The sequence below is a fragment of the Danio rerio genome, chromosome 1 (genome assembly GCF_049306965.1).
Source record: "Danio rerio strain Tuebingen ecotype United States chromosome 1, GRCz12tu, whole genome shotgun sequence".
In the NCBI taxonomy this organism is placed as follows: domain Eukaryota; kingdom Metazoa; phylum Chordata; class Actinopteri; order Cypriniformes; family Danionidae; genus Danio; species Danio rerio.
Window position 1 is genome coordinate 61367466 of NC_133176.1, and position 24652 is coordinate 61392117.

General features: G+C 38.9%; 1 protein-coding gene and 1 non-coding gene across 8 annotated transcripts; one reads left to right on the top strand and one right to left on the bottom strand.

Moving 5' to 3' along the window:
• The first annotated feature begins 605 nt into the window (after nt 1-605).
• Nucleotides 606-12105, top strand: si:ch211-114l13.1. Its single transcript, XR_012383204.1, has 9 exons — nt 606-633; nt 1650-1820; nt 3652-3760; nt 4053-4163; nt 7056-8858; nt 8937-9110; nt 9198-9371; nt 11153-11199; nt 11290-12105. It is a non-coding gene; the product is annotated as a si:ch211-114l13.1 (transcript).
• A 2081-nt stretch (nt 12106-14186) lies between these two features.
• caspbl (caspase b, like) lies at nt 14187-24365 on the bottom strand. 7 transcript variants are annotated; one of them, XM_005160202.6, is made up of 9 exons: nt 24224-24365; nt 23435-23565; nt 20531-20807; nt 19769-19938; nt 17724-17900; nt 17091-17343; nt 16899-16997; nt 15810-15919; nt 14187-15420 (listed from the first exon to the last, which is right to left on the bottom strand). In XM_005160202.6, the coding sequence occupies exons 3-9, from the start codon at nt 20796-20798 to the stop codon at nt 15310-15312; spliced, it is 1188 nt and encodes a 395-aa protein (XP_005160259.1). In that variant the 5' UTR covers nt 20799-20807; nt 23435-23565; nt 24224-24365; the 3' UTR covers nt 14187-15309. The 7 variants fall into 7 exon arrangements, with proteins under 7 accessions (XP_005160259.1, XP_073804124.1, XP_073804119.1 ...); XM_073948023.1 differs by having other exon boundaries at nt 23500-23565; nt 24224-24277; XM_073948018.1 differs by lacking the exon at nt 24224-24365 and adding an exon at nt 23664-23739.
• Between the last annotated feature and the right edge of the window lie 287 nt (nt 24366-24652).

Below are 24652 nucleotides of genomic sequence, written 5' to 3' on the forward strand. Positions count from 1 at the left end.
TAAAAATAAACAAAGAATACATTTTGTCTCGAAAGTCTAAGACATGCATTTGGGTAGTATGTAATGTCACAAAAGCCAACATTAAATCAAAACACAGAAGCAAGACAACAATATAAACAATGGTAATAGCAAGGGGAAAAGGCAAATTAATATGTAAAATTACAAAGAAAAGAAAAGAATGATTGTATACTTAATATTAGATTAAGTCATCAACTTTTAGATATTTTAACATTTTGAGAAATGAAATTGATCATGTTTAGCTAATTTTTACACATTCTGTGTTGGTTTCTTTTCATTTATTTAATAACCGATACATTTTTAATAGACTAATAGTAATTATTATTATTATTAATAATAATAATAATAAAATGTCCATTACCTTTAAAACAGACATGACATCTGTGTTCAAAGGATAAAATATGCTTTATATATTTTGTTTTGCACTCATTTAATAATTAAATAAATAATAATTAAATGTAATTTGCACACATTTTGACATTACATTTGAGGTTGTAGATAGGTACAGGCGTTATTTAATTTATTAAATAACTGGCATAATGTCCCCTCTTTGCCACAAGAGGGAGCAATCTCAGCTTTCAGTTTTCAGATAAAAAGACGAAGGAGACCGTTCTGGTAAGCTCTGATTTTACTCTTTAAATGAGCATGAAATACGAGTGACGCATCATGCGTATTTACACACGTTTGATTGTAGATTAATTTTAAAGCTCAATTATTTGTCACCAGATTATAAAAAGGCTGCATTCAAAGTATAGTGCGCCATTTACACCTTCTTCAGTAGCAAAACAATAAACGTTGAAATGATGACATTTGCAGTGTAATGAGAAAAAAGCCTCACAACAGCAGAAGATGCCGCCCAGAAACTGTTTAATCCAAATGTGTGATATACTGCATTTATATTGTAGCATTTACAATAGCCTGAAGCCTTCGTGACAGGCCAAAAAAAAAAAAATAATAATATGTATAAAAAAACTGTATAAAAAATCTGAAAAAAAAAAAAAAAAATAAATATATATATATATATATATATATATATATATATATATATATATATATATATATATATATATATACAACGAAGATTGATATTTGTCCACGCAGAGAGCATATTAAAAATGTTTGTTTACAATTAGCTTATTAACATGTATGCCATAAGTCTCCTCTCTGATGACAAATGCTTAATATTTTATATGTGAATACTCTCATATGACTATGATGAATGTGAATTATTGGCAAATCTATTGGGATGATTTTGTAGGAAAGTGTGTGTAATATATTATTATGGCATAGATAGATACATGTACATGTATATGTATACATACATACACATACATACATGTATATATATATGTGTGTGTGTGTGTATATATATATATATATATATATATATATATATATATATATATATATATATATATATATATATATATATATATATRTGTGTGTGTGTGTGTGTGTGTGTGTGTGTGTRTATATATATATATATATATATATATATATATATATATATATATATATATATATATATATATATACACACACACACACACACACACACAGAGAGAGAGAGAGAGAGAGAGAATGCTGTACCAATCTGAATGAAAAAAAAGGATTCTACGTTGTTACTATAGGTTGTCTCAAAGATGTCATAATTTTTCCATTTAAACATGAGGGACGCTGCTTTTGGGTTGTGCTGATGTGGCGTGCACGACCACTATAGGCTACAACATTTTACTCGTCACAGCGGAATCAGTTTCAATTTCAACTTGTTGGCCGTCTCATTCATCAATGACCGAGGAGACGTGAGTATTGCTTTATTTTTTCTTGCTAAATAAGATATGTGAATATTCAAACGAACCCACACTTTCCGTTTCAACAAGGAAGCAATCTGATCCATCATTACACTGCAATATAATTGGCCATAATGTAATTAAAACGAGCGAGTACCATTTCAGTACTCTGTGCAAGGACAGCGACAACATTCTTGACGCCTACTTAGGGAGGTGTTCCAGGCATGTCCCACTGGGAAAGCCTCGGGGAAGACCCAGGACACGCTGGAGTCAAGCTGGAGAAAACTAGCTAAACTTAAGTAATTTTTGAGTGAAATGCTATTGGTGAAATCCTATTCAATGGTCTATGCTAAGCTAAGCTAAAGTCGTATAAGACCATTAGCATCTCGCTCAAAATTGAATAAAGAATTCTAATAAAATAACATGGTACAGCAAAGTTCCTTGATTATTATGCTGGAATTAGAGTATAGTTCCCAGCCAGTGGCGGAGTTAGGCATGGGTTAGGGTTTTTTTCTTCTCTTAAAGACAGACAATATATATATATATATTCATTTAAAATGTTTCAAGCTTCTCAAATTTCTCTCATCAATCTTTAAATAATCAATATAAATTTTCCCCAGAACCCTTTCATTCACATTTCCTTTAAGCTCAACTAAAGTTTTATTTTCTGTTTCTCACGCACAGCTGCTCTATTTAAAGCACATAGGGTGTTTATTTGCAGTTAATCACAATTTGTTTATTGTGTATATTTACCACACTATATGAAGAAACATCACAGCATTAGTAAAAGTTTTTCCATGGTTCAGCTCTAACAGTATTTTTCATCTTGTGAAGTCATGAATGACTCAAATACTGATATAATCTCAAGCACATTACTTAACATTAAGCACAACACATTACATTGGTTACTAGTTCATGCACTTAATAAACTAATTCAGTTTGAAGCTGTGCAATTTATGTATAAACAATTTTATTTTCTGCCTTACAATAATTACATTAAACACCACTAAAAATGAACCTGTTGTCAAACGCCTCAGTCATTTTGATGAAGGCAATTCCCCACAGATTGGAGCATTTATCATGTCATTAAATTGTGTAAGTACATATGCTGGTCAGTTGGTGTTTCTGTGTGGAGTTTGCATGTTCTCCCTGTGTTCGGGTGGGTTTCCTCTGGGTGCCCCGGTTTCCTGCTCAGTCCAAAGACGTAGTACAGGTGAATTGGGTTGGCTAAATTGTCCGTAGTGTATGAGTGTGAATAAGTGTGTGTGGATGTTTCCCTGAGATGGGTTGCAGCTGGAAGGGCATCCGTTGTGTAAAACATATGCTGGATAAGTTGGTGGTTGAACTAATGCCGTTGCTGTTAGTTGAAGTAAAATAAGACTTGTAAAGGATGTTTTTACCCATACTCAAAATTGGTCCTTTGATTTTAACCCATTCAAGTGCACAAACACATATTGGGTGAGGACTGGGAGCACGCACACACACACACACACACACACACACACACACACACACACACACAGTGAGCATACACCTGGAGTAGTGTTGACATATTGCTTTCAGTGCACGGAGAGTATAGTGGGACTCGGTGCCTCAGCTGGGTATTGAAGATAAATTGTGGTTATTTTTCCCAACCATTGATTTTATCGTCATAGCTGTGCGTGTGTGTGCGCGTAAATGTGTGAATGACATATCTCTAGGTTCTTTACTAACAAATTATTGCATTACCATCAAAAACTACAATAGAATTGTTCCTTATTCAAACACTATTATTGTACTACATAAAACTGACGTCACTGCTTTAAATGATCAGTTTGTCTAGTTAACATCTTTATCTTTTAAGGAAAAAGTAAAATGGACACTAAGGAGGACACTTCCTCTGAATCAAGCTGTGATGACCCCACAGAAAATCTCTCTGCTCTTAGTGGTCCAACAATGACCTCAGTCCTCGGGTAAGCTAATGAAGGTTTTGTATATGTCAGATTCATAAACAGTGCTCTCTTTACTGGAATCATGATTTAGCCCTTAAACTTTAGGTATCAGCAATAAGTCAGTTTCCAGAACCTTCTCTGTCACTGTTCCTAATTGATCGCATGATTAACCAACTGTTCAGCATAAGTCTGTTGGAGTTTCATACTCTGTAATAATTCATCTTTTCTGGAAGCATCTAAATGAATCCAGTAGTTATGTCTGTCTTCTTTCTTAAATTCATCCCTGCTCTGCTCTGATCGTGTTATTTTTCAGCAAGAGAAAGAGATCAGCTTCTCCAGAACCCAGTGGTGTGTCTGTGAAGAGTGACTGGTCCATTGATCCACCTCCGGTTTTTAGTGATGCTCCAGTGACCTCTGACCCCAGGTAAGACACCAGCCTTTTTTCAGTCATACCAAAAGATTCTGTCCTGCTCCTGCAAAAATATATATTATTTTCTCCAGCTCCCACCCAAAGTATTCAGTTTTTGTCCCACTCCTGCTCGCAAAATCCTGCAGGTAATCAGAAGTAGTTTTATTTTCACCTCTTCTTCCCGCTTTGCTATTATTTGTTAAAACTTTCTTCCCCTTTGAGTATAAATAAAAAAGAAACGGAAAATTAACAAATACGTTTCATTTTATTCATGTTTATTTAAGTGGAATGATGAACATGGATCAAGAGAAACAAGGAGCTATACAGAACAAATAAGTAAAGTCAGAACAGTTAGAAATAGGGTAATCATTTTGCAATGGGAGAGAGCCCTGAGCTTATAAGATCCTCGAGCCCTGGGCTCCCTCCCGTTGCAAGGCGAGAGGGGAGTTTGAGCTCAGGTAGATCTCGATGACTCCCCTTCTTGCTTGTTGTAGCTAAGTGTCGGATATGTATGCTGAAAGGTGTACTCAAAGTTTAGCTAATGTATTTGGATTAATTGTTTAGAGTGCTTGTTTTTAAACTGTTGGAGGAAACCGGAGGACCCAGGGAAAACCCACGCGACCATGGGGAGAACGAGCAAACTCCGCACAGAAATGCCGTCTGGTTTGGAAAGGAATTAAACCAGGGGCATTCTTGCTGTGAGGCAACAGCGCTGGCCACCATGACACCCGTTTGAAAGGAGGGAAAGTAGGGTTTGGTGGGGGGCGTTTCAACAAGACGAAGATATTGAGATGAGAAAAGTCTGGTTATTTATAGTGAGTTAAGGATCGTCTGATTGGATAATCAGTTATTAGCTAAAGTTGGAACAGCTGTGAACAATCATAAGCACGTGATCCTCTCGAAATTTGTTTATAAATAAACTTCACAAAGGTTGATTTCTCAAGTGGTCAAAGAGAAAAGCATTTGACTTAATCCTGCTTTAAAACATTCGACTGTATCGCTCGTGGGATTCTGTGGAGAGTGCTGTGGGAGTATGGGGTCAGAGGCGCTCCGTTAAGGGCTGTCTCGTCTCTGTATGAACAGAGTAATAGTGTGGTTCACATTGCCAGCAATAAGTCAGACTTGTTTCCAGTGCATGTTGGACTCTGGCAGAGCTGCCCTTTGTCACCAATTCGGTTCATAATTTATGTAGACAAAATTTCAGTGTGCAGCCTTGGGCTGGAGGGCGTCCGGTTCGGGGACCACAGGATTTCTTGTTATTCGCAGGTGATGTTGTTCTGTTGGCTTCATCGAACATGGACCTTCAGCATGCACTGGGGTGGTTTGCTGCCGAGTGTGACGCGGCTGAGATGAGAATCCGCACCTCCAAGGTCATGGTGCTCCACTGGAAAAAAGTGGTTTGCCATATCTAGGTCGAAGGAAAGTCCTTACCCCAGGTGGAGCAGTTTAAGTATCTTGGGGTTTTGTTCACGAGTGAGGGAAGAATGGAGCGCAAGATTGACAGGCGGATCGGTGCAGTGGCAACAGTAATGCGGTCGATCTACTGGTCGGTCCATTGTGGTAAAGGAGGAGCTGAGCTGAAAGTCAAAGCTCTCGATTTACCGGTCAATCTACGTTCCTACTCTCACCTATGGTCAAGAACTTTGGGTCTGACTGAAAAGACAAGATCTCAGTTCCAAGCAGCCGAAATGAGTTTCCTTCTCAGGGTGGCAGGGCGCACTCTTATGGATAGGTTGAGAAGCTCTGTTACTCGGGAGGAGCTCTGAGTAGAGCCACTGCTCCTCCACATTGAGTGAAGTCAGCTGAGGTGGCTCAGGCATCTGTTTTGGATGCCTACTGGACGCCTACCTAGAGAGGTATTTCAGGCATGTCCCACTGGTAGGAGGCCTTGGGGAAACCCAGGACACTCTGGAGGGACCATGTCTCTTGGCTGGCCCGGGAACGACTCGGGATCCCCCGGGAGGAGCTGGAGCAAGTGTTTGGGGAGAGGGAAGTTTGGGGTTCTCTCCTAAGACTGCTGCCCCCACGACTCGGCCCTGGAAAAGCGGTAGAAAATGAATGAATGCCTTAAAACGTGTGGTGGACTTTTTTGCCCTATAATAAAGAAGTTATCCTTATTTGCTAGTAAATAAAAATAGGCCAATTTTCAATATTTAGCTAAATAATTGAAAATAAACTGAATTAACAAAAAAATTAGGCTCACTTAATGTGTCCATGCATGTCATTCACTGCTGAGAGCTGAGAATAATGCATCTCTGCTCGAGTAATATAATGTGTGTATTTATACAGCACATTTATTGTGCATGGCCATACACCCAAAGCACTTAATAATCATGAGGGTGGTCTCTCCGTGAATCAGATTAGAATGTCTGGATGAACCGATCTGCGATTGTTGCGTTAGTTGTGAAGGACTGATCTATCCATCCTTCAAGCCATGATTAGCAATGCAAAAATTGGCTGACGGCACAGCAGCGTAATACATCATCTATTTGAGTGTTGGAATTCAATTATCCATCTGATATATATTTATGTATATAACTTTTAAACACAATTTTAATATTACTAAATGAAAATATCAGCATATTTTCTGTATTAACAAAAGGAAAGTACAGAGGTCAGTGTCAGCTGAACTCATGAGTGTATCTGTAAGGACTAACAAGTCCATGAGCCCAACAATAAACTTCAGAGGTGGACCGGTGAACTCTGGTCCTTCGTTAATAAATTTGTACTTTCAAACTTTACTTTAATGTATAACACTTAATGTGTATAACCATTACCATAAATTGTAGACCTTAGCATTATCATTGTCATATCCTTTAGAAATATCTGGTTATGTTATAGAGTAATTACATTTTTAGGTGGGAAAATACAACAGATCATATCAATCTCATTCTCTATATCTCATAGTCATATCCACATCAGGCAGAAAACAAAAACATCCATTCAGACAGAAACTGGAGTCCTGCAGAGAGTCAAAGACCAGCACAAAACCAGCATGAAGAACAAGTATGAGAGATTATTTGAGGGAAACACACTCCAAGAGAACCAAACCCTCCTGAACCGCATCTACACCCAGCTGTACATCATAGAGGGAGAGAGTGAAGGAGTGAATGAAGAACATGAGGTTTTACAGATGGAGAAAACAGCCAGAACAAAACAATCCCAACACACTCCAATCTACTGCAATGACATCTTTAAAGAGGAGAAAGAGCAAATCAAGACTGTTCTTACTAAAGGCATCGCTGGAATCGGAAAAACCGTCTCTGTGCAGAAGTTCATTCTGGACTGGGCCGAGGGAAAAGCCAATCAGGATGTAGATTTCATGTTTGTGCTTCCATTTCGAGAGCTGAACTTGATCAGAGATCATCAGTACAGTCTTCACACACTTCTGCTGGACTTTCATCCTGAACTTGAAGATCTGGAGCCCAAGATTTATGAGGAGTGTAAAGTTGTGTTCATCTTTGATGGTCTGGATGAAAGCAGAATCACACTGATGTTTTCAGACGCTCAGAAAGTTTGTGATGTGACTGAGACTTCATCAGTGGCTGTGTTGATGTCAAAGCTGATGAAAGGAGAGCTGCTTCCCTCTGCTCTCATCTGGATCACCTCCAGACCAGCAGCAGCCAATCAGATCCCCTCCAAATACATCAAGCGTCTGACAGAAATTCAGGGATTCACTGAGCCTCAGAAGGAGGAATATTTCAGGAAGAGAATCAGTGAGCAGCATCAAGCCAGCAGAATCATCTCACACATCAGAAGAGCAAGAAGCCTCCACATCATGTGCCACATACCCGTCTTCTGCTGGATCTCATCCACTGTGCTTCAGAAGCTCCTGGAAGAAGATCTGAGTGCAGAAATCCCTCAAACTCTGACTGAAATGTACATCCACTTCCTGCTGATTCAGATCAACATGAGGAATCAGAAGTATGAAGAGAGAGATCCAGAGAATCTCCTGCAGTCCAACAGAGAAGTGATTGTCAAACTTGCTGAAGTGGCTTTCAGACAGCTGATGAAGGGCAATGTGATGTTCTATGAGGAGGACCTGATTGAGAGCGGCGTAAACGTCTCTGACACCTCAGTGTATTCTGGGATTTGCACTGAGATCTTTAAGGAGGAATCTGTGATTCAGCAGAGGAAAGTCTACAGCTTTATCCATCTGAGCGTTCAGGAGTTTCTGGCTGCTTTCCATGTGTTTCAACTTTATGTGATGCAGAATATGGACACATCTCGTTTTTTAGATGTAATTCATAGTCTGCATAAGGAAGCAGTAGATAAAGCCACTGAAAGTGAGAATGGGCGTCTGGATCTGTTTCTGCGGTTCCTGCTGGGCGTCTCACTGGAGTCCAATCAGAGACTCTTCCAGGATCTACTGACACACACAGAGAAGAGCTCAGAGAGCATCAGGAGAAGCACACAGTACATTAAAGAGAAGATCAGAGATGGACATGGACTCTCCACTGAAAGATCCATCAATCTGTTCCTCTGTCTGCTGGAAGTGAAAGATCAGACTCTGTCCAGAGAGATTCAGGAGTTTGTGAAATCAGACAAACAGTCAGAGAAGAAACTCTCTCCTGCTCACTGCTCAACAATCGCCTACATGCTTCAGATGTCAGAGGAGGTGCTGGATGAGCTGGAGCTCCACAAATACAACACATCAGATGAGGGCAGAAGAAGACTGATACCAGCCGTCAGCAACTGCACAAGAGCTCTGTGAGTATCTAATCAAGTGTTAGTGTTAAAATAGTTTTGGGTAAAATGTATTTACTGTGTGTTTTCCTCTTCTTCCAGTCTTGCTGGCTGTAATCTCTCTGCTCAGGATTGTGAAATTGTGTCGTCAGTTCTTCAATCCTCAAACTGTGTCCTGAGAGAGCTGGACCTGAGTAACAATGACCTGCAGGATTCAGGAGTGAAGCTGCTCTCTGATGGACTGAAGAGTCCAAACTGTCAGCTGGAGATACTGAGGTTTGAGTTTCATATTGTGTCATGATCATTTAAAGCTTCAGATTCAATACTGTCTTTAAAATTGAACCCTGGTGTGCATTTCTGCAGGTTGTCTGGCTGTATGGTGACAGAGGAAGGCTGTGGTTTTCTATCTTCAGCTCTGAGTTCAAACCCCTCACACCTGAGAGAGCTGGATCTGAGCTACAATCACCCAGGACAATCAGGAGTCCAGCTGCTCCAACACACACTGGAGGATTCTCACTACACACTGCAGAAACTCAAGTATGTGCCCCAGTTATGTTTTTTATGATGAACAGTGGAGCTAATCTTATAAACTAGAGCATGACAAAAATCAATTCATCTTTATTTCTCTAGTGTTTTTACAATGGAGATTGTGTCAAAGCAGCTTAACAAAGAAGTTCTAATAAACTGGAACGGTGTCAATCCAGTTTTCAGAGCTGAAGTTCAGTTCAGTTTAGTTCAGTTCAGTGTGGTTTAATTTTCACTGCTGAAAGTCCAAAAAGTGAAGAGCAAATCCATCCATGCGCAGCTCCACAAGTTCCAAACCAAGCAAGCCATTGGTGACAGTGGAGAACCCAAGAGAAACCAGACTCAGTTGGGTACAACCAGTTCTCCTCTAGCCAAACTTCTTGTTCAGAGCTGCAAAAATCTACTCCATGTTATTGGAGAGTAGAATCTGGCTTATAGCAGTATCTCAGTCGCAGTTCAATCGAGTCTGAGGCCATAGTGTTTGACCAGAAAGATAGGTAGAGTTTGTCTGGGTTGGTTTGCCATCTTCAGGTCAGAGTGGGGAGTACTTCCCCAGTTGGAGCATTTCAAGTATCTTGGGGCTTTGTTCATGAGTGAGGGAATGCTGGAACATGAGATTGACAAATGGATCAGTGTTGCGGCAGCAGTAATGTAGTCGTGTGTACTGGTCCGTTGTGGTAAAGAAGGAGCTGAGCTGAGAGGCAAAGCTCTCAATTTACTGTTCAATCCACAGTAGGTTCCTATTCTCACCTATGGTCATGAGCTTTGGTAGGGTGTACCCTTACGCCCCATTCACACAGGGCATCAGCGTCAATGCTTCCCATTCACTTTGAATGAGTAACATCAAGCGTTGTTGAACTGCATTTAGTGTGTTGGCGCTGCTTTAGTGGTGTGTCTTGCTGAAGTTGGGAAATTCTCAACTTTTTAAGCGCCAACAGTAGCGTCAGCCAATCGGATCTCTTTATGCAAATACACCAGCTCAGACAGTAGTCAATTGCAGACTAATTTCATTGGCTGATGCTGCAATGACGATCGTGTCAGCCCCAACTTCAGACACGGCCTCTGTCAAGCACTGACGCTGAAGCCTCGTGTGAATCAGGCATTACGGTACGTTTCCTCTACAGCATGCATTCTGCACTCAGTGCAGCTGGCAACACTACAGCACTTCTCTAGGGCATGTAAGACATAGGGCTGAATATGCCTGTTTTAATCAGTGTTTACACACTTATCCCACATGCATTGTCACACGTGCAAGAATTGATCAATGCATCAGGTTTTATAAGAATTAACTGAAAACGCTGTGGTCCCTACATGCTAGTGGATACGTGCCGTTAAAGATGGGGTGAGGATCTTCATCCTCCGGGAGGAGCTTAGAGTCAAGCTTCTGCTCCTCCACACCAAGAGAAGATAGTTGAGCTGATTCTGATGCCCACCCAGGCAGGATGCCCCAGGGAAGACCTAAAACATGCTGGAGTGACTTTCTCCCTACTTGCCCAGGAATACCTTGATCACCCCAGAGAAGCTGGAGGAAGTGTGGGTCTGGAGCTCCATGCTGAGTCTGCCCTGCATGGTTGTTCCAGACTGGTATAAGATTCTGATAGTATGATAACCTTGAATAAAAATATCAGTTTGATGGTAGGAGCGATACAACAGTAAATTTCAGTGGTTTTAATGTCTACTTTTCCAAACATTCGTAAACCTTGAAACCTCGGTTTTCGTCCATGCCTAGTTCTGAATAGGTGGTTGATGATGGTTGAATTAATAATTAAGACTTTATATTTGTGTCTTTCTAGTTTAGATCATGGAGAACAGTCAAGAATCGCACCAGGACTAAAAAAATGTAAGTGTTTTCTTCCTTTCTCACTCAATCACACAGCTTAAACACATTGTCTTCATGTACATTGGTTATAATTTATGTCCTTGTGTTCAGATGCGCTTCATCTCACACTGGATTCCAACACCGCACACAATAAACTCATCCTGTCTGAGGAGAACAGAAAAATCACATTTGTGGAAGAGTGTCAGCCGTATCCTGAACATCCAGAGAGGTTTGCGCACCATCCTCAGATTCTGAGTCGAGAGAAGCTGACTGGACGCTGTTACTGGGAGGTTGAACGGAGTGGCGCTAGTGTTGATATTGCAGTGGCTTATAAGGAAATCACCAAAAAAGATGGGAGTGACTCTTGGTTTGGGTACAATGATAAATCCTGGAGTCTCTACTGGTATACTAATGGATTCACTGCATGGCATATAAATGAGAGCCATCCCATACCAGCTCTTTCAGCACAATCTAATAGAGTAGGAGTGTATGTGGACGTGCCGTCCGGCTCTCTGTCCTTCTACAGTGTCTCTGACACACACACACTCACACACTTACACACATTCAACACCACATTCACTGAACCCCTCTATGCTGCATTGAGAGCTTATCCTCAATCCTCTGTGTCTCTGTGTCAGATTTAACATCATTCAGTGATCGCAGAGACATCACAAACAACCAAGATATTGTTCAATTACAAGTGTGTAAGTGTGTTCTAGTGCAGTTGTTCCCAACCTTTTTCTTTGGGGCCCCCCCATGAACATATACAAACATTGGAGCCCCCCCACCATATAAATACACACGCACACACACACATATGTACTGTATATATACATTGTGTAATATTAATATTTAATATGTATAGAAAATATAAATTAATCAGTTTTAACTTGTCTTGGCCTTCAATAAAAACAAAATTTATGTAGGCTTTGTCATACTGTCTAATCTTTTTTTTCGCCTCTGAATAATCACTGCATTTACGTTTCACGTTGGACAAGCACATTGCGTGAGTGAGCAAAATTTAAATAATTATTTAAAGTTATTTATTTAAGTTATTTTTACTATTATGTTGGAATTTTAAGCATGTTTTGTTTTTTTTTTTGTTATTTAAAAATACATATTTATAGTAGGGCTGCTGGATTTTGGGAAAAATCCTAATCACAATTATTTTGTTCATAATTATAATCACAATTATTCAAAACGATTATCAGTTAAAGTCAAAATTATTAGCGCTCCTGAGAATTTTTTTTTTTTTTATAAATATTTCCCAAATTATGTTTAACAGAGCAAGGAGTTTTAACAGTATTTCCTTTAATATTTTTTCTTATAGGCTTATTTGTTTCACTTTAGCTAGAATAAAAGCAGGTTTAAATATTTTGAAACCAATTTAACTTCAATATTATTAGCCCCCTTAAGCAATATATATTTTGGATTGTCTGCAGAAGAAACTACTGTTATACAATGACTTGCCTTATTACCCTAATTAAGCCTTTGAACTGCACTTAAATCTGAATGCTTGTATTTTTAAAAATATCTAGTAAAATATTATGTCATCATAGCAAAGATAAAAAAATCAGTAATTAGAGACGAGATATCAAAACTATCATGTTCAGAAATAAGTAAAAAAAAAAAAAAACTTCTTTCCATGAAACAGAAATTGGGCAGGAAAAGGGTTGCTAATATTCAGGAGAGCTAATAATTCTGACTTTAATGTATACATAGTTATTTTCCACGCTGCAAAGGAAAGAGAAATAAATACAATTGAATAAAAATATGAAACAAACTGTGCTTTAAGCATCTTCACTGTAAGAAAAACACTTTAGCTACAGCAGTCCTTCAGTCAAGAGCAGAGAGGGATTTTCTCATTATGTTTGATTAATAATAATAAAAACAGGCGGCAGCAGGAATATTTCTCGCTGTCTCTTTAATGGTTTCCCTTTCACGTCTTTTGATCCTCAACTCGTTTGTTTATTACACAAATGAGGGTTAATATGAATAATCACTAAACACCGCGTATTGACACCTATTTGACCATTAAAGCACTCACATTAAGATGACTTTAGATGTGTGTGCTCTCTGCTCGTCTCAGTGTGCGAATGAGAGCGAATGCTGACCGGCCGAATGCTTCTGACTGCGTGTGCGTGCTGCACACACACATAAGCACGCGCTCTTTCGCGCTTTTAAGAGCAACACGTGTACAACTGGAAAGGGGGCGGTATATGATGCAATAATCGTTTATCTCGATTAATGCTTTTTTATAATCGTTTGAAATCGAAACCGGATTTTCGATTAATTGTGCAGCCCATTTTTATGCCTTTTTCTACCTCAACACTTATCCTCTCCCGCGCTCCCCTTGTGAACTCTAAGGGGGGCGCGGACCCCAGGTTGGGAACCACTGTTCTAGTGTATCACATAACAATGGATTGTGTTATATATATATATATATTGTACTGTATTGTAAATTTCATGAATGGACGTATTGCACAGATGGCAACTTATACAGTAGCCCCTGAGAGCAACCCATTCATTCACCTACAATGTTTGTTAAAATGTACCTACATGCCTAGTGGTCGATTTTATACATATTTGTTATACGTATTTTATATAGTTACATTTTTTTGAGAGGTGCGTGTCAGCGTCGGCATTAGCCACGGCGGGGGCTATGCAACCTTGCGAAGGCTGTGCTGGACCATATGCATGCGCTTGACGCAGAAGTATAAATCAGCCCTAAGTGATGATAAAACTGATGATTTTGATAAGAATATAAGGCTGAAAGGCATGAAATGCCCTATGTCTATGAACATCTCCCAGTTTTTCTCCATCGTAGGGTTTATTATGTGGCCATTTTGTGATCTTGTTTCTTCGCTCTGCTTAATAGGATATATGCCGAGCTAGTGCTGTTCCCATGCTGATACACTTCCGGTGTCCTGTTATTGTGAACTTTTTACCATTTTATACGGTTCCTTATACAGCATGGATGTTGTAATGTCATTAAAATACATTCAGTTAAATAAACTTTAGCATTTATTTAGTTGCTCAAGCGTAAAACGAGACAAAAAGCTGTTTTTTCGCACGCTCCCATCAGAATCGGCAGGCTAACGCAGAAGCTCCATTGAATATACTGGGGTAAAATAAATGCTCTTATTATAAAGACATGGCGGGGGGAAATGTAATTTAATGCAGTGCTTCTTGTACAATCTGAGACCCACTTTAAATCAGATATCACTCAGCTAGTGAAGATCGCTGATTTTTAAAGAAAACAGACCTTCAACGCACCGGATTTTGCATTGGCATTCAATTCGCCGGAAGCGCTTAACCCAGGTTACTGGCAAATTAAAAGTCCTATTAGCATGCTTCACCATATACCCCATATGACAGGCTGATGGCTGCGACTCGCTGAAATCTCAGAAATTTTGCAATCATAATTTCAAATAGGCACTTACTATCCTTATAAAGAAACTGCATTTCACAATGTAAACAATCTAAAAACACTGTGTATGTGTGTTTGTTATTGAATAGAAACCCAATCAATTAGTTATTTACTTATAATTAGTTGTTTACTGACTGAGCATAGAAACAGAAATCCATCCAGTGATATTACAGCACAAGCAATAAAAATAAACTGTTTAACAACAGAGTAAAGTACCATTAAACACCTTGAAATACACTCCTTATTTTATATATTTCAGATTGATCTCCAGAAAACATAAGATTATAACACAATGGAGGATAACAAGTAGCCTACTACAAAATTACTGAATGAATTGATGAAATGCAGTCATTCAAGGTTTAATTGATTAATGCAAACCATTACATGTAGTAATAAAGTGATTACATGATAAACGACCAAGGAAAATAATATGAAATAAAAACACCACAGATTAATAGAAAACACCCCTCATTACAATGTTTACTGTAGGTTGAATAATCAAGCAGGGAATGTACCATCTTCTAAGACCTTTCCAAATATTTGTTTATATAAAAACTGCTAATACCTGTGTTTTTAATAATGACTTGCATTGAGGTAATTTTCTGGCAGGAAAAGAAGTCCTTCAGCATGGTGATGTACATGTTTTACCCCGATCACCTGTGCTGTTTCCCTCTAAACCTCTAAGTTTACTCTTCATATCTTCACTGTCCAGGGAACAGGTAGAATTTCTTTACAAGAGACGTCCTTTCAATGCATGGTAAGAGTTTCGCCTGACGTCGGAAACGTTCGTCTTTCTCCATACGTGCGGCAACCTATTTAAAAAAAAAAATTACAATATTTAAATGTTAAAGTCCACATGAACCAGTTTCTGTAGATTTTTATTTCAGTTTTATTTCTTATTTTCAGTACAATGATGCATTTCCAACTGAGTCAGAATATTAAGTAGGGGTGGGGTTTTATTTGTAGCCCCGCCTCTCATATGTCTCTTGTTTGGTGGGTGGGCCTAAGAACATTTCACCCAATCACTCAAACTGACATCATCAGAGCAGAATGCAGTCATATTTTAATTAAACATTACCAAAACCAAATTGTTTCACTGGATTAGCTTGCACAGAATAATTGATAACTGTCCACCATAAAACTAACTTTGCTTTACCTGAGCATAGCTAAGAAAAAAGCTAAAAGATTGTTCAGTATTTACCTTCCTAAACAGCTCCATAATGTGATCCTTGCAGGCTGATGAGCAGAACACATCCACTATGTAGCTGATAAAGTAACTTCCCTTGACCTCATCCCTGTATGCAACAACATCTGTGGAAATCATACCAAATACAAAATACAAAGCAACCTTTGGTCAACGATATAAATACACCGGCCATCATGAACAGACTGTTGATGCATCCCAATCCCATACTATGCGTCCTAAATAGTATTCTAAAATAGAATTAGTATGTCCCAAACCATAGTATCTGGAAAAGAGTATGCCAAAAGGATCCTGGATGGTATTTCCGGTAAAAAATCTGAAGTGTAGAAGCGTCCTAACTGCCGATATTGACAAAAAAACACTGCATGTTGAACGTGAATTTGATTAGAACTACAAACTCGAGTAAAAAGTGTAAACAAACTACAAACATGGCTGACACACAAGATCAACTGTCAAGTAGAGAGTTGTTTAATTGACCGTTAATTATGATCTAGCCAACTGGAAGCTATTTAAATCACATTTTCTATGTTATATTTAATCTGCAACAACAATGTGAACTTATATCAAGATATGTTTGGACATTACCGTCAGAATGCAGAATTATCCAAAGAGCTGAGGAGATTTCTCTGCATGAAAGACTCGTGAATGGTAAATACCTCCCAATAAGGCAGGTAATTAAATATAAAATAAATATGGTTGATATGTCGAGATGATTGACGGGCTTGTAACTAAGCAACATAACGATCTGTCACAAGGAAGTAGTATGTCCCAAAGCTTGCATACTCTTCTGTTACACACAAGTATATTTTCTACCTTTACAAAAAAGTGCATACTTTTAGGACATTAAGTATGTGAATTGGGATGCAGCACGTGTTTTTGTGCAATCGCTAATGACATTTTAACGCACATCTGAGTGGTTTCATTGAGGAGGGTTTTTTTGTTTTGTTTTGGAAAGTAAAAGAACAAAAAGAAGAAGAAAAAAAACAAATACAATGGCTTTTACTGTTTTTATATGATATTTGAATGTGAGCAAAATGAACAGGCGTGAGCCACATGTCAGTTTTTTTAAGCAGTCAACAAACTCACCAGGCATGGTGGACATAAAGCAGACAAAGTCTTTCTCCTTGTGCACCCACGAGTCAGATTCAGGCACACAATCTTTAACAGGCACACCACCGAGTTGCCCTGCACACAGAAACAGTTCACATTAATACTGTACATTGCCAATGATAATAAAGTAGCAATGATAATATCTGCATTTGATCAGCGGTGTCGTACCTCCTCTGCAGGCCTGAATGAGGATAACCTTGGGTTTGTCGATCAGAGCAGGACAGTTCACAGAGTTCAGATGGGAGAAAGTGTCTTCAACAAAGTAGACGTCATTACGGTTTTGAAGCCAGTTGTAATTGACACCTAAAATGGCATCTTTATTTTGAATTCTATCCCCATGGGACATGATGACTACAAATGTGCTGTCTGCGTCTTGATGTTCATGACGTCGAGAGAAATCCTGCACTGCTCTGCTGATTTCCTGAGAATCAATGAATTCTCGTAAAAAGATGCATGGTATAACACTCATAGCACACTTTAAATGGATAGTTCATGCCAAATATTTACTCACTATTTACTCCCGTTTAAGTGGCATTTCTTTCTTCAGTTCAACACAAAAGAAGATCAGATGCTGAAAACATTTAACCATTGACTTCTATAGAAGGAAAACAAACACTATGGAGGTTAATGGTTACAGGTGTTTAGCATTCTTCAAAATATCTTCCTTTGTGGTGAACTGAAGTCATAAAGGTTTTGAACGAGCAAATGATGACAGAATTCTCATTTTTGGTTGAGCTATCCCTTTAAATATGCAAGTAGCTGTACATATTTTGGGCATTACTGGTCTTAAATCATACGCACATTTCCAGTGAGATTTCTGTATTTTATAACCATAAAGTTCAGGTTTTTCAGGAGCCACTCCATGTTCTCCTCATCTCTCTCCGCTCCGGCACGGTCGTCTTGTTTATTGGCGAATAATATGTTGGTGATTAACAGAGCCAAGCCTTTTCTTTGAGTCCTGCTCACTGGTGTGTAAATCTGTACGGAAAAAGAAAAACAGATTAAAAACATCAACAGAATCAGAACTTCCCAACTCTTGAGTTTGCCTGGCGGTGTGCAAAAAAACGGGATGATTTAGGATGTGTGTCCACCGAAACGTTTTCTGTTGTAGTTAATAGTTGCACTGCATTATTTTTTTCAACCTGTAACAGTACATTCACACAAGGCATCACTGTCAACGCTTGACAGAGGGCATGTTTGAAGCTAGGTGTTGACGCAGTTGTCATGGCAGGGTCATCCTAATGAAATTAGACCACAATTGGCTACTATATGAGCTTGGGTATTTGCATGAAGCGATCTGATTGGCTGATTGGAAATTCCCAACTTATGCATCTAGAAACGCCGCTGATGCATCCACAATTCAGTTCGGCAATGTGTGACGTCATTCATTCAAAGTGAAAGGGAATTGTTGACTCTGACACCTCATGTGAATTGGATGTAATGGTAGAGGATACTCTGTATCATGGCCATCGACTGAAAAAAACACTGCATTGCAAAATCGCTTACAGCTGAATATTTATAAAACTGCACTACCATTTCTGCAGCACATAAATGCTTCGGTGGAAAAGCAGCCTTAAGCCCTGTTTACACTGTCAGGTCTTGATGCCCAATTCTGATTTGTTGCCTATATCAATAAATGCCTCAATTAAACTGATTTGCCTGTGTACATGATAGTCGCATTGTCACAGATACGATTCATTGTCACAGATACGATTGTCACAGATACGATTCCAATCTGTGTCACATATAAGCAAAAAATCGAAATTGGGTCACATTTAACGGTGTAAACGGGGTCTAAGATTACACATGGTAAAGTAATGAGTAAACTGACTACAAGGGTGCCAGATTCCACCTGAGCCCCCTGAGATGTAGAAGGCATAAAAAGGAGAATTTTTTATATTTTTGTCGACAACAATTAACACATATATGGACCCGTTTTGGACCCGCATAGGTGCATAACACCAACACACTTTCATTCATTCATTTCCTGCCGCTTTTCCAGGGCCGGTCGTGAGGGCAGCAGTCTCAGGAGAGAACCCCAAACTTCCCTCTCCCCAGACACTTCCTCCAGCCCCCCGGGGGGGATCAAGAGGCATTTCCAGGCCAGCCGAGAGACATAGTCCCTGCAGCGTGTCCTGGGTCTTCCCTGAGGCCTCCTTCCGGTGGGACATGCCTGGAACACCTCCCTAGGTAGGCTTCCAGGAGGCATCTGAAACAGCCTGAACCCCCTCAGCTGACTTCTCTCAATGTGGAGGAGCAGCGGCTCTACTCTGAGCTCCTCCCGAGTGTCAGAGTTCCTCACCTTATCTATAAGAGTGCACCCTGCCACCCTGAGAAGGAAACTTGTATCCAAGATCTTGTCCTTTCGGTCATGGCCCAAAGCTTGGGGACCACAGGATTTCATCTCTGTTATTTGCAGACGATGTTGTTCTGTGGGCTTCATTGACCATGGACATTCAGCATACACTTGGGTGGTTTGCTGCCGAGTGTGACCAACACACTCTTTAAATAACAAATAAAAACCCTGCGCCATAGACTATAGACCAGCTTTAAGTTAGTCAATGGCTGTCTGTTTGAATAAGCCAACAATGTGAGTTACCACACCTTCTTTTCAGATCAGCATGGCCATGAGCGCACAAAGCGGAGCAAATGCATTTGCTATTTAAACAATGTGGTGCAGAACATGAAAGTAACACCTGTGCCGGTTTGAACATAGCAAAAGAAAAAGGCTTGCGACACACTTATTGGGCCCATCATGTAATAAAGCGTCAATAAAGTGGCTCTCTGAAAGCAGTCCTGCTCACTGAAAGTGTGTTCTGTTTGTAAAAATGTATTGAAATACTTGCATCGTCTCTGTTTGCGTAAAGAAGTCTGGTTTTAAACTCTTGAAAGCGGTTAATGATCCCTCGTGGTCTCTGCCAGTCAGACTGGATGGGCTCTAGCTCATCAGACCCGGAAGTGTTGATGGACTGCGGGTCTTCAGGGTTTTGCTCATTTTCTTGCGCCTGCGGCTGAACTAAAGACAGAAAAAACTCCTCTTGTTATGGATCATAAACATATGCATGTTCTTCTTTAATATTCATTTAAATGTATATATGCAAAGAGGGCTTAAAGTTCACCCACAAATTAAAATTTGCTTTAAAGATTAAACATCCTTATATTTTGAAGAAAACTAAAAACCTGTAACTACTGACTTCCATAGCATGACAAATCAGATGATGACACTGACAAAACTAATTCCTTGATTTTACAAAAATGTCTTTAAGGTGAGTGTTTGCAAACTATTGATACGGGCTGAATTTAAACGAAGAAATTATGCCCAACATTACTACATTTAAACTGTCTGTTTAAATTCAGCCCATATAAATGGTTTGCAACCACTTACCTTAAATTTGTTTGTGTTTTTTTTGGTAAATCCAATGAACATTTTTCAGAGTTTTATGGATGTCAACGTTTACAGGTTTCCAGCTTCTTTCAAAATAATGTCTTTGGTGTTCATCAGAAGAAAGGATCTCAATGAGGTTTGGAGGAAGAGTAAATGATGACAGAATTTTTATTTTTGGGTGAACTGTCCCTTTAACTAAAAATAAACCTTTATTTTTTTTAACCTTCCAGAAGTTTCGACTCGAGGCGATTTGCACGTTCGTTCTGCTTGATGCTGCGCAGTGCCTGTACAGCGATTTTCCCAGCATCCATGCTGTAATGCTGCACCATATAGTCCACCACATCCTGACGGTCCTTATTCTCCAGCTTTCCCCGAGGAATGGCTTCGACGCCTTTTTTCACACCCATCCACAGCTGCCTTTTGAACTCTTTGAGCTCTGACTCCACAAGTTCCTCGAGCACATCAGTTATCAACTTGGTAATATCCTCCATTTTCTGTTACTAGGAGAAAAACAATTAATGTAAGTGTAGGGACGCACTGGCAGATTGCAGAATTAAAACAGTCCAATACTGAATCTGAAAGCATGGTCAGGTGCCATATTGTCTGGTGTCACTCATTCAGAAAAAAACCATCACAGAAGAGCGGAGAGCTAATTTATTTGACTAGTTTTGCTGATATGTCTACAGTAGATGTTCTGGGGAACCCCTATTTGGGCACAAAATTTGGTAATGTGGTTGGCCAACAATGGTGCTCTACAAGACTGCTCTCAGACACCGGACTGACATGCGATTGGGTCACAAAGAACTTTTCATGCGGTACAGTATGGTTCGGTGCGCTTTTATGTCCTTTTCTACGGTCAAACGGTTTCAAAAAAGCAAACTGTACTGTACCACTTTTTGGGTATCCTTTCCAAAGGGCATCAGAACAACAAAAGTGCACCAAAAGGCGGAGCTTGAAGCACTGCTGAATGCTATTGGTTTACAGAAAAACGTCATTAGTGTGTGTACAAGCCAGGAGAATGAAAACAAATGAAGCACCAATTTCAAATGCACAGCCGAGACATTACACCGTAATAATATATACATATAATAACAAGCCATAGTCAAGCCGAGCTCAAACAAACCTTCTCGTCATCTTGATGAACACCCACAAAGCCAAGAAAAACTAAATCTGCTGTGTCCTGTTGTTGTTTACGAGGTCGTCTAAAATCGCGAGTGGTTTCATTTTCTCTGGAGAGCTCTATTTGCAATCGCTCGCTGCAGGTCCATATTTGAAATAACAAACTTGACCTCATAATAATAACGTGTGTGGGATTATTGAAGTGCTTCTGACAATCGATCCTTTCAGAAACAGACAAACGCAAGACTGAAGTGCGAAATAACAAAGGAGCAAATGATTCATTCAGCAACCTAAAAGATGAAGGAACGGCCATGTTGAACTATTAACATCACCTTCTGGACTATTGTAAACACAGAATGAGAAGATGTGAATGTTACATGTGCTATTGAAGAATAAAGATGAGAGGTTTGTGCTGACTGTATATGTTTCATATTTTTTATGAACCCAAATAAAGCCTAAGTCTATGTTTTGGGTATTTTTGTTTTTGTAATTGGTTACACTCTCTATAATCCTGGACCAGGCCGTATCCTGAGCAGCTGCTGTGGTGGTAATGGAGGAGTGAAAAGCATGAGATTGATTTCTGATAGACCCCAGTGACACGAGTCTTCGCATTGATACTGAAGGGCCAGCATGAACATCCGCCGGTGACCTTCTCCACGATGGACGTCCAGTGTTCTCCATCCTCCAATGCCTGAACTGTTGTGCCTAACTGAGCCTGGTTTCTCTCCAGGTTTTTTTTTTTCCTTCAGTTTGGTCAATTGGTGAAGTTTGTTCCTCCATTGTCGCCACTGGCTCGCTTGGTTCGGTATGTGTGGAGCTGTGCATTGACGGATTTGCTTTTCAGTGTTTGGACTCTCAGAAGTGAAAATTAAACCACACTGAACTGAACTAAACTGAACTTCAGCTCTGAAAACTGGACAGACACTGTTTCAGTTTACTACAACTTCTGTGTGAAGCTGCTTTGACACAATCTACACTGTAAAAGTGCTAAAGAAATAAAGATGAATTGAATAGAAAGGTTATTTATTAATGTTTATACACAAGTAAACATATTTATGTGTATAAAGCATCAGTTTTGTATGTGATATGTGAACGAGTTGTACAGCTTTACTTTAACATTTCCTTGAGCGAGAAGGACGTCGACTGATCTGTTGTACACCATGGCCACCAAAATGGTTACATTGGTACAAGTGGTAAAGGTGACCCGTACCATACCAAACTAACCCATACTATTCAGTGGAAACGAGACATAAAGGTTTTGGGGTCGGTGTCCTGCAGAGTTTAGTTTAGTAACCAGCTAACCAAGCTCTTTCTAGATGTACTAGAAACTTCCAAATAGGTTCAATAGGTGTGTTAATGAAAAGTTAAAGTAGCTAAAAAGTAGCTAAAATTTGTTGTGAACGAGTGGTAACGACTTTGAACTCACCTGCTTTAAATAGGCCTGTGCAAAAAAGGTGCTGTCTTTCGTTTGGAGTTTAGTGAAGTAAAACAGCAGAAACTATGAAACTATGCTTTTTTTGCAATGCAACTGAAAACTAAAAATTTAAAACTGTCCCTCCTCCCAACAGGGAAACCCAGCAACAATCATGAATGCATGCTTATACCGTATGCTGTCATGCATTTGCAATCAAAAAAATATTATTATAATGGAAGTCAATAGGGCAAAATCAGCACCAACATAACCAAAGGGAAGTCAGTCTGTCCATGTTGTTTTTTTTTTTCATTCCAAAGCATTTTCCCAAAATATGTGCCAAAATAAGATTTGTCAGCAAAAAACATTGCATTTGCTGAAACAGAGAAAATTGTGGCAAAATTAAGACATAAAATCAGCCCAGAGTCGATATAAATGTCCCCAACATACTGTAACACAACAAAATAAATGTTCGAGAACCCTTTCATAAGATACACATGTACACGATTTCTGATTTTTATGTTTGGAGTGGGAGATTTGCAGCTAATTCAGATGTATATGCTCTTTTTTGTGTGCAGTCAGACAATACAAACATACCAAGAGAAAAAAAAGGGACTACAGGGGATTTTGTCAAGTGATCTTTGTCCTTTTTCTTAACTGACTTGGATCAGGTTTCTCTATAAGTGCTGCTTTCAGTTCCACCTCAGGCTGTTGGTGAAAAGTCGCTTCTGAAAAAACACAAGTTTGGCTTGTTTAAGCTATTTAAATTCATGGAGTACAGTATGTCCACAATAATATTTTGAATTAATAAGATTCTTCTGCTCACCAAGTCTGAATATAGCATGTAGGCTGTTTAATAGTTCATATTAAATTCATCGATTGAAAACTGACATTTTTTACTGCTGTGATGGAAAGTTAAAATAAAATAACTTCTTGATGATCACATTTGTATTATTGATCTTATAAAGGCAACACACTGAGCCCAAATGACCTCGAAAACACTTTCCAAACTTGTAAAGTAAGCTAAATTACATCTCCACTGACCTATAAAATAAAGCGAAAGTAAATAGACTAACCTGTAAAAGATCTGCAGATCGATACATACTGTAATTATATTTCTTATGCTTATTAAGAGAAATGCTCAACTTTTTTTGTTTACAATTCATTGTTTCTACCTTTATCTAAAGGGAAAACAGGCTTCTGTTAATTTTTCTTATAGTTTGAGTTTAGTCATTTAACAAAGCAAGTGTATTTGCTCTTACAATACATTTTTGCTTATGTGGCTGAATAATTGTACATTAAAAATGCTGTATTGTGCCTGTAATGCTTTTAAATTTTAAGTAATCTATATTTTTTAAAGACTAAAAATAAACGTGCTCTACTTACATTCTGCTTGAAGAATTTATTCTTGTAACTACACGCTCTGAACTTGCCTGTTCCTTTTTCTTAAACCCGCCCCAGAGACTAAAGGTTTTTTTTTATTTCCCCTGTCAGCGTTAAGTTGCCAGATCCTTCGATGATTTCCATCTAAAAATACAGAAAAAAATAGTTTACAACCCTGTAAAGGAGTGTATGAAGTGAAATTAAAAGTGAAACTAATGTTCCATACATTTAAATAAGATTGAGAATAATTATACTTCGCCCTAAAAGTGTGTACTTTTTTTTTCTTTTTTTGTAAAGAAAAAGTATATACTTCTGAGTGTGTAAAAGACGAGTATGCAAGCTTTGGGACACACTACTTCTTCCTCAACAGATTGTTATGTTGCTGGTTACAAGCCCTGTCAGTCATCCACAGATTATCCACATTTCTTTCAT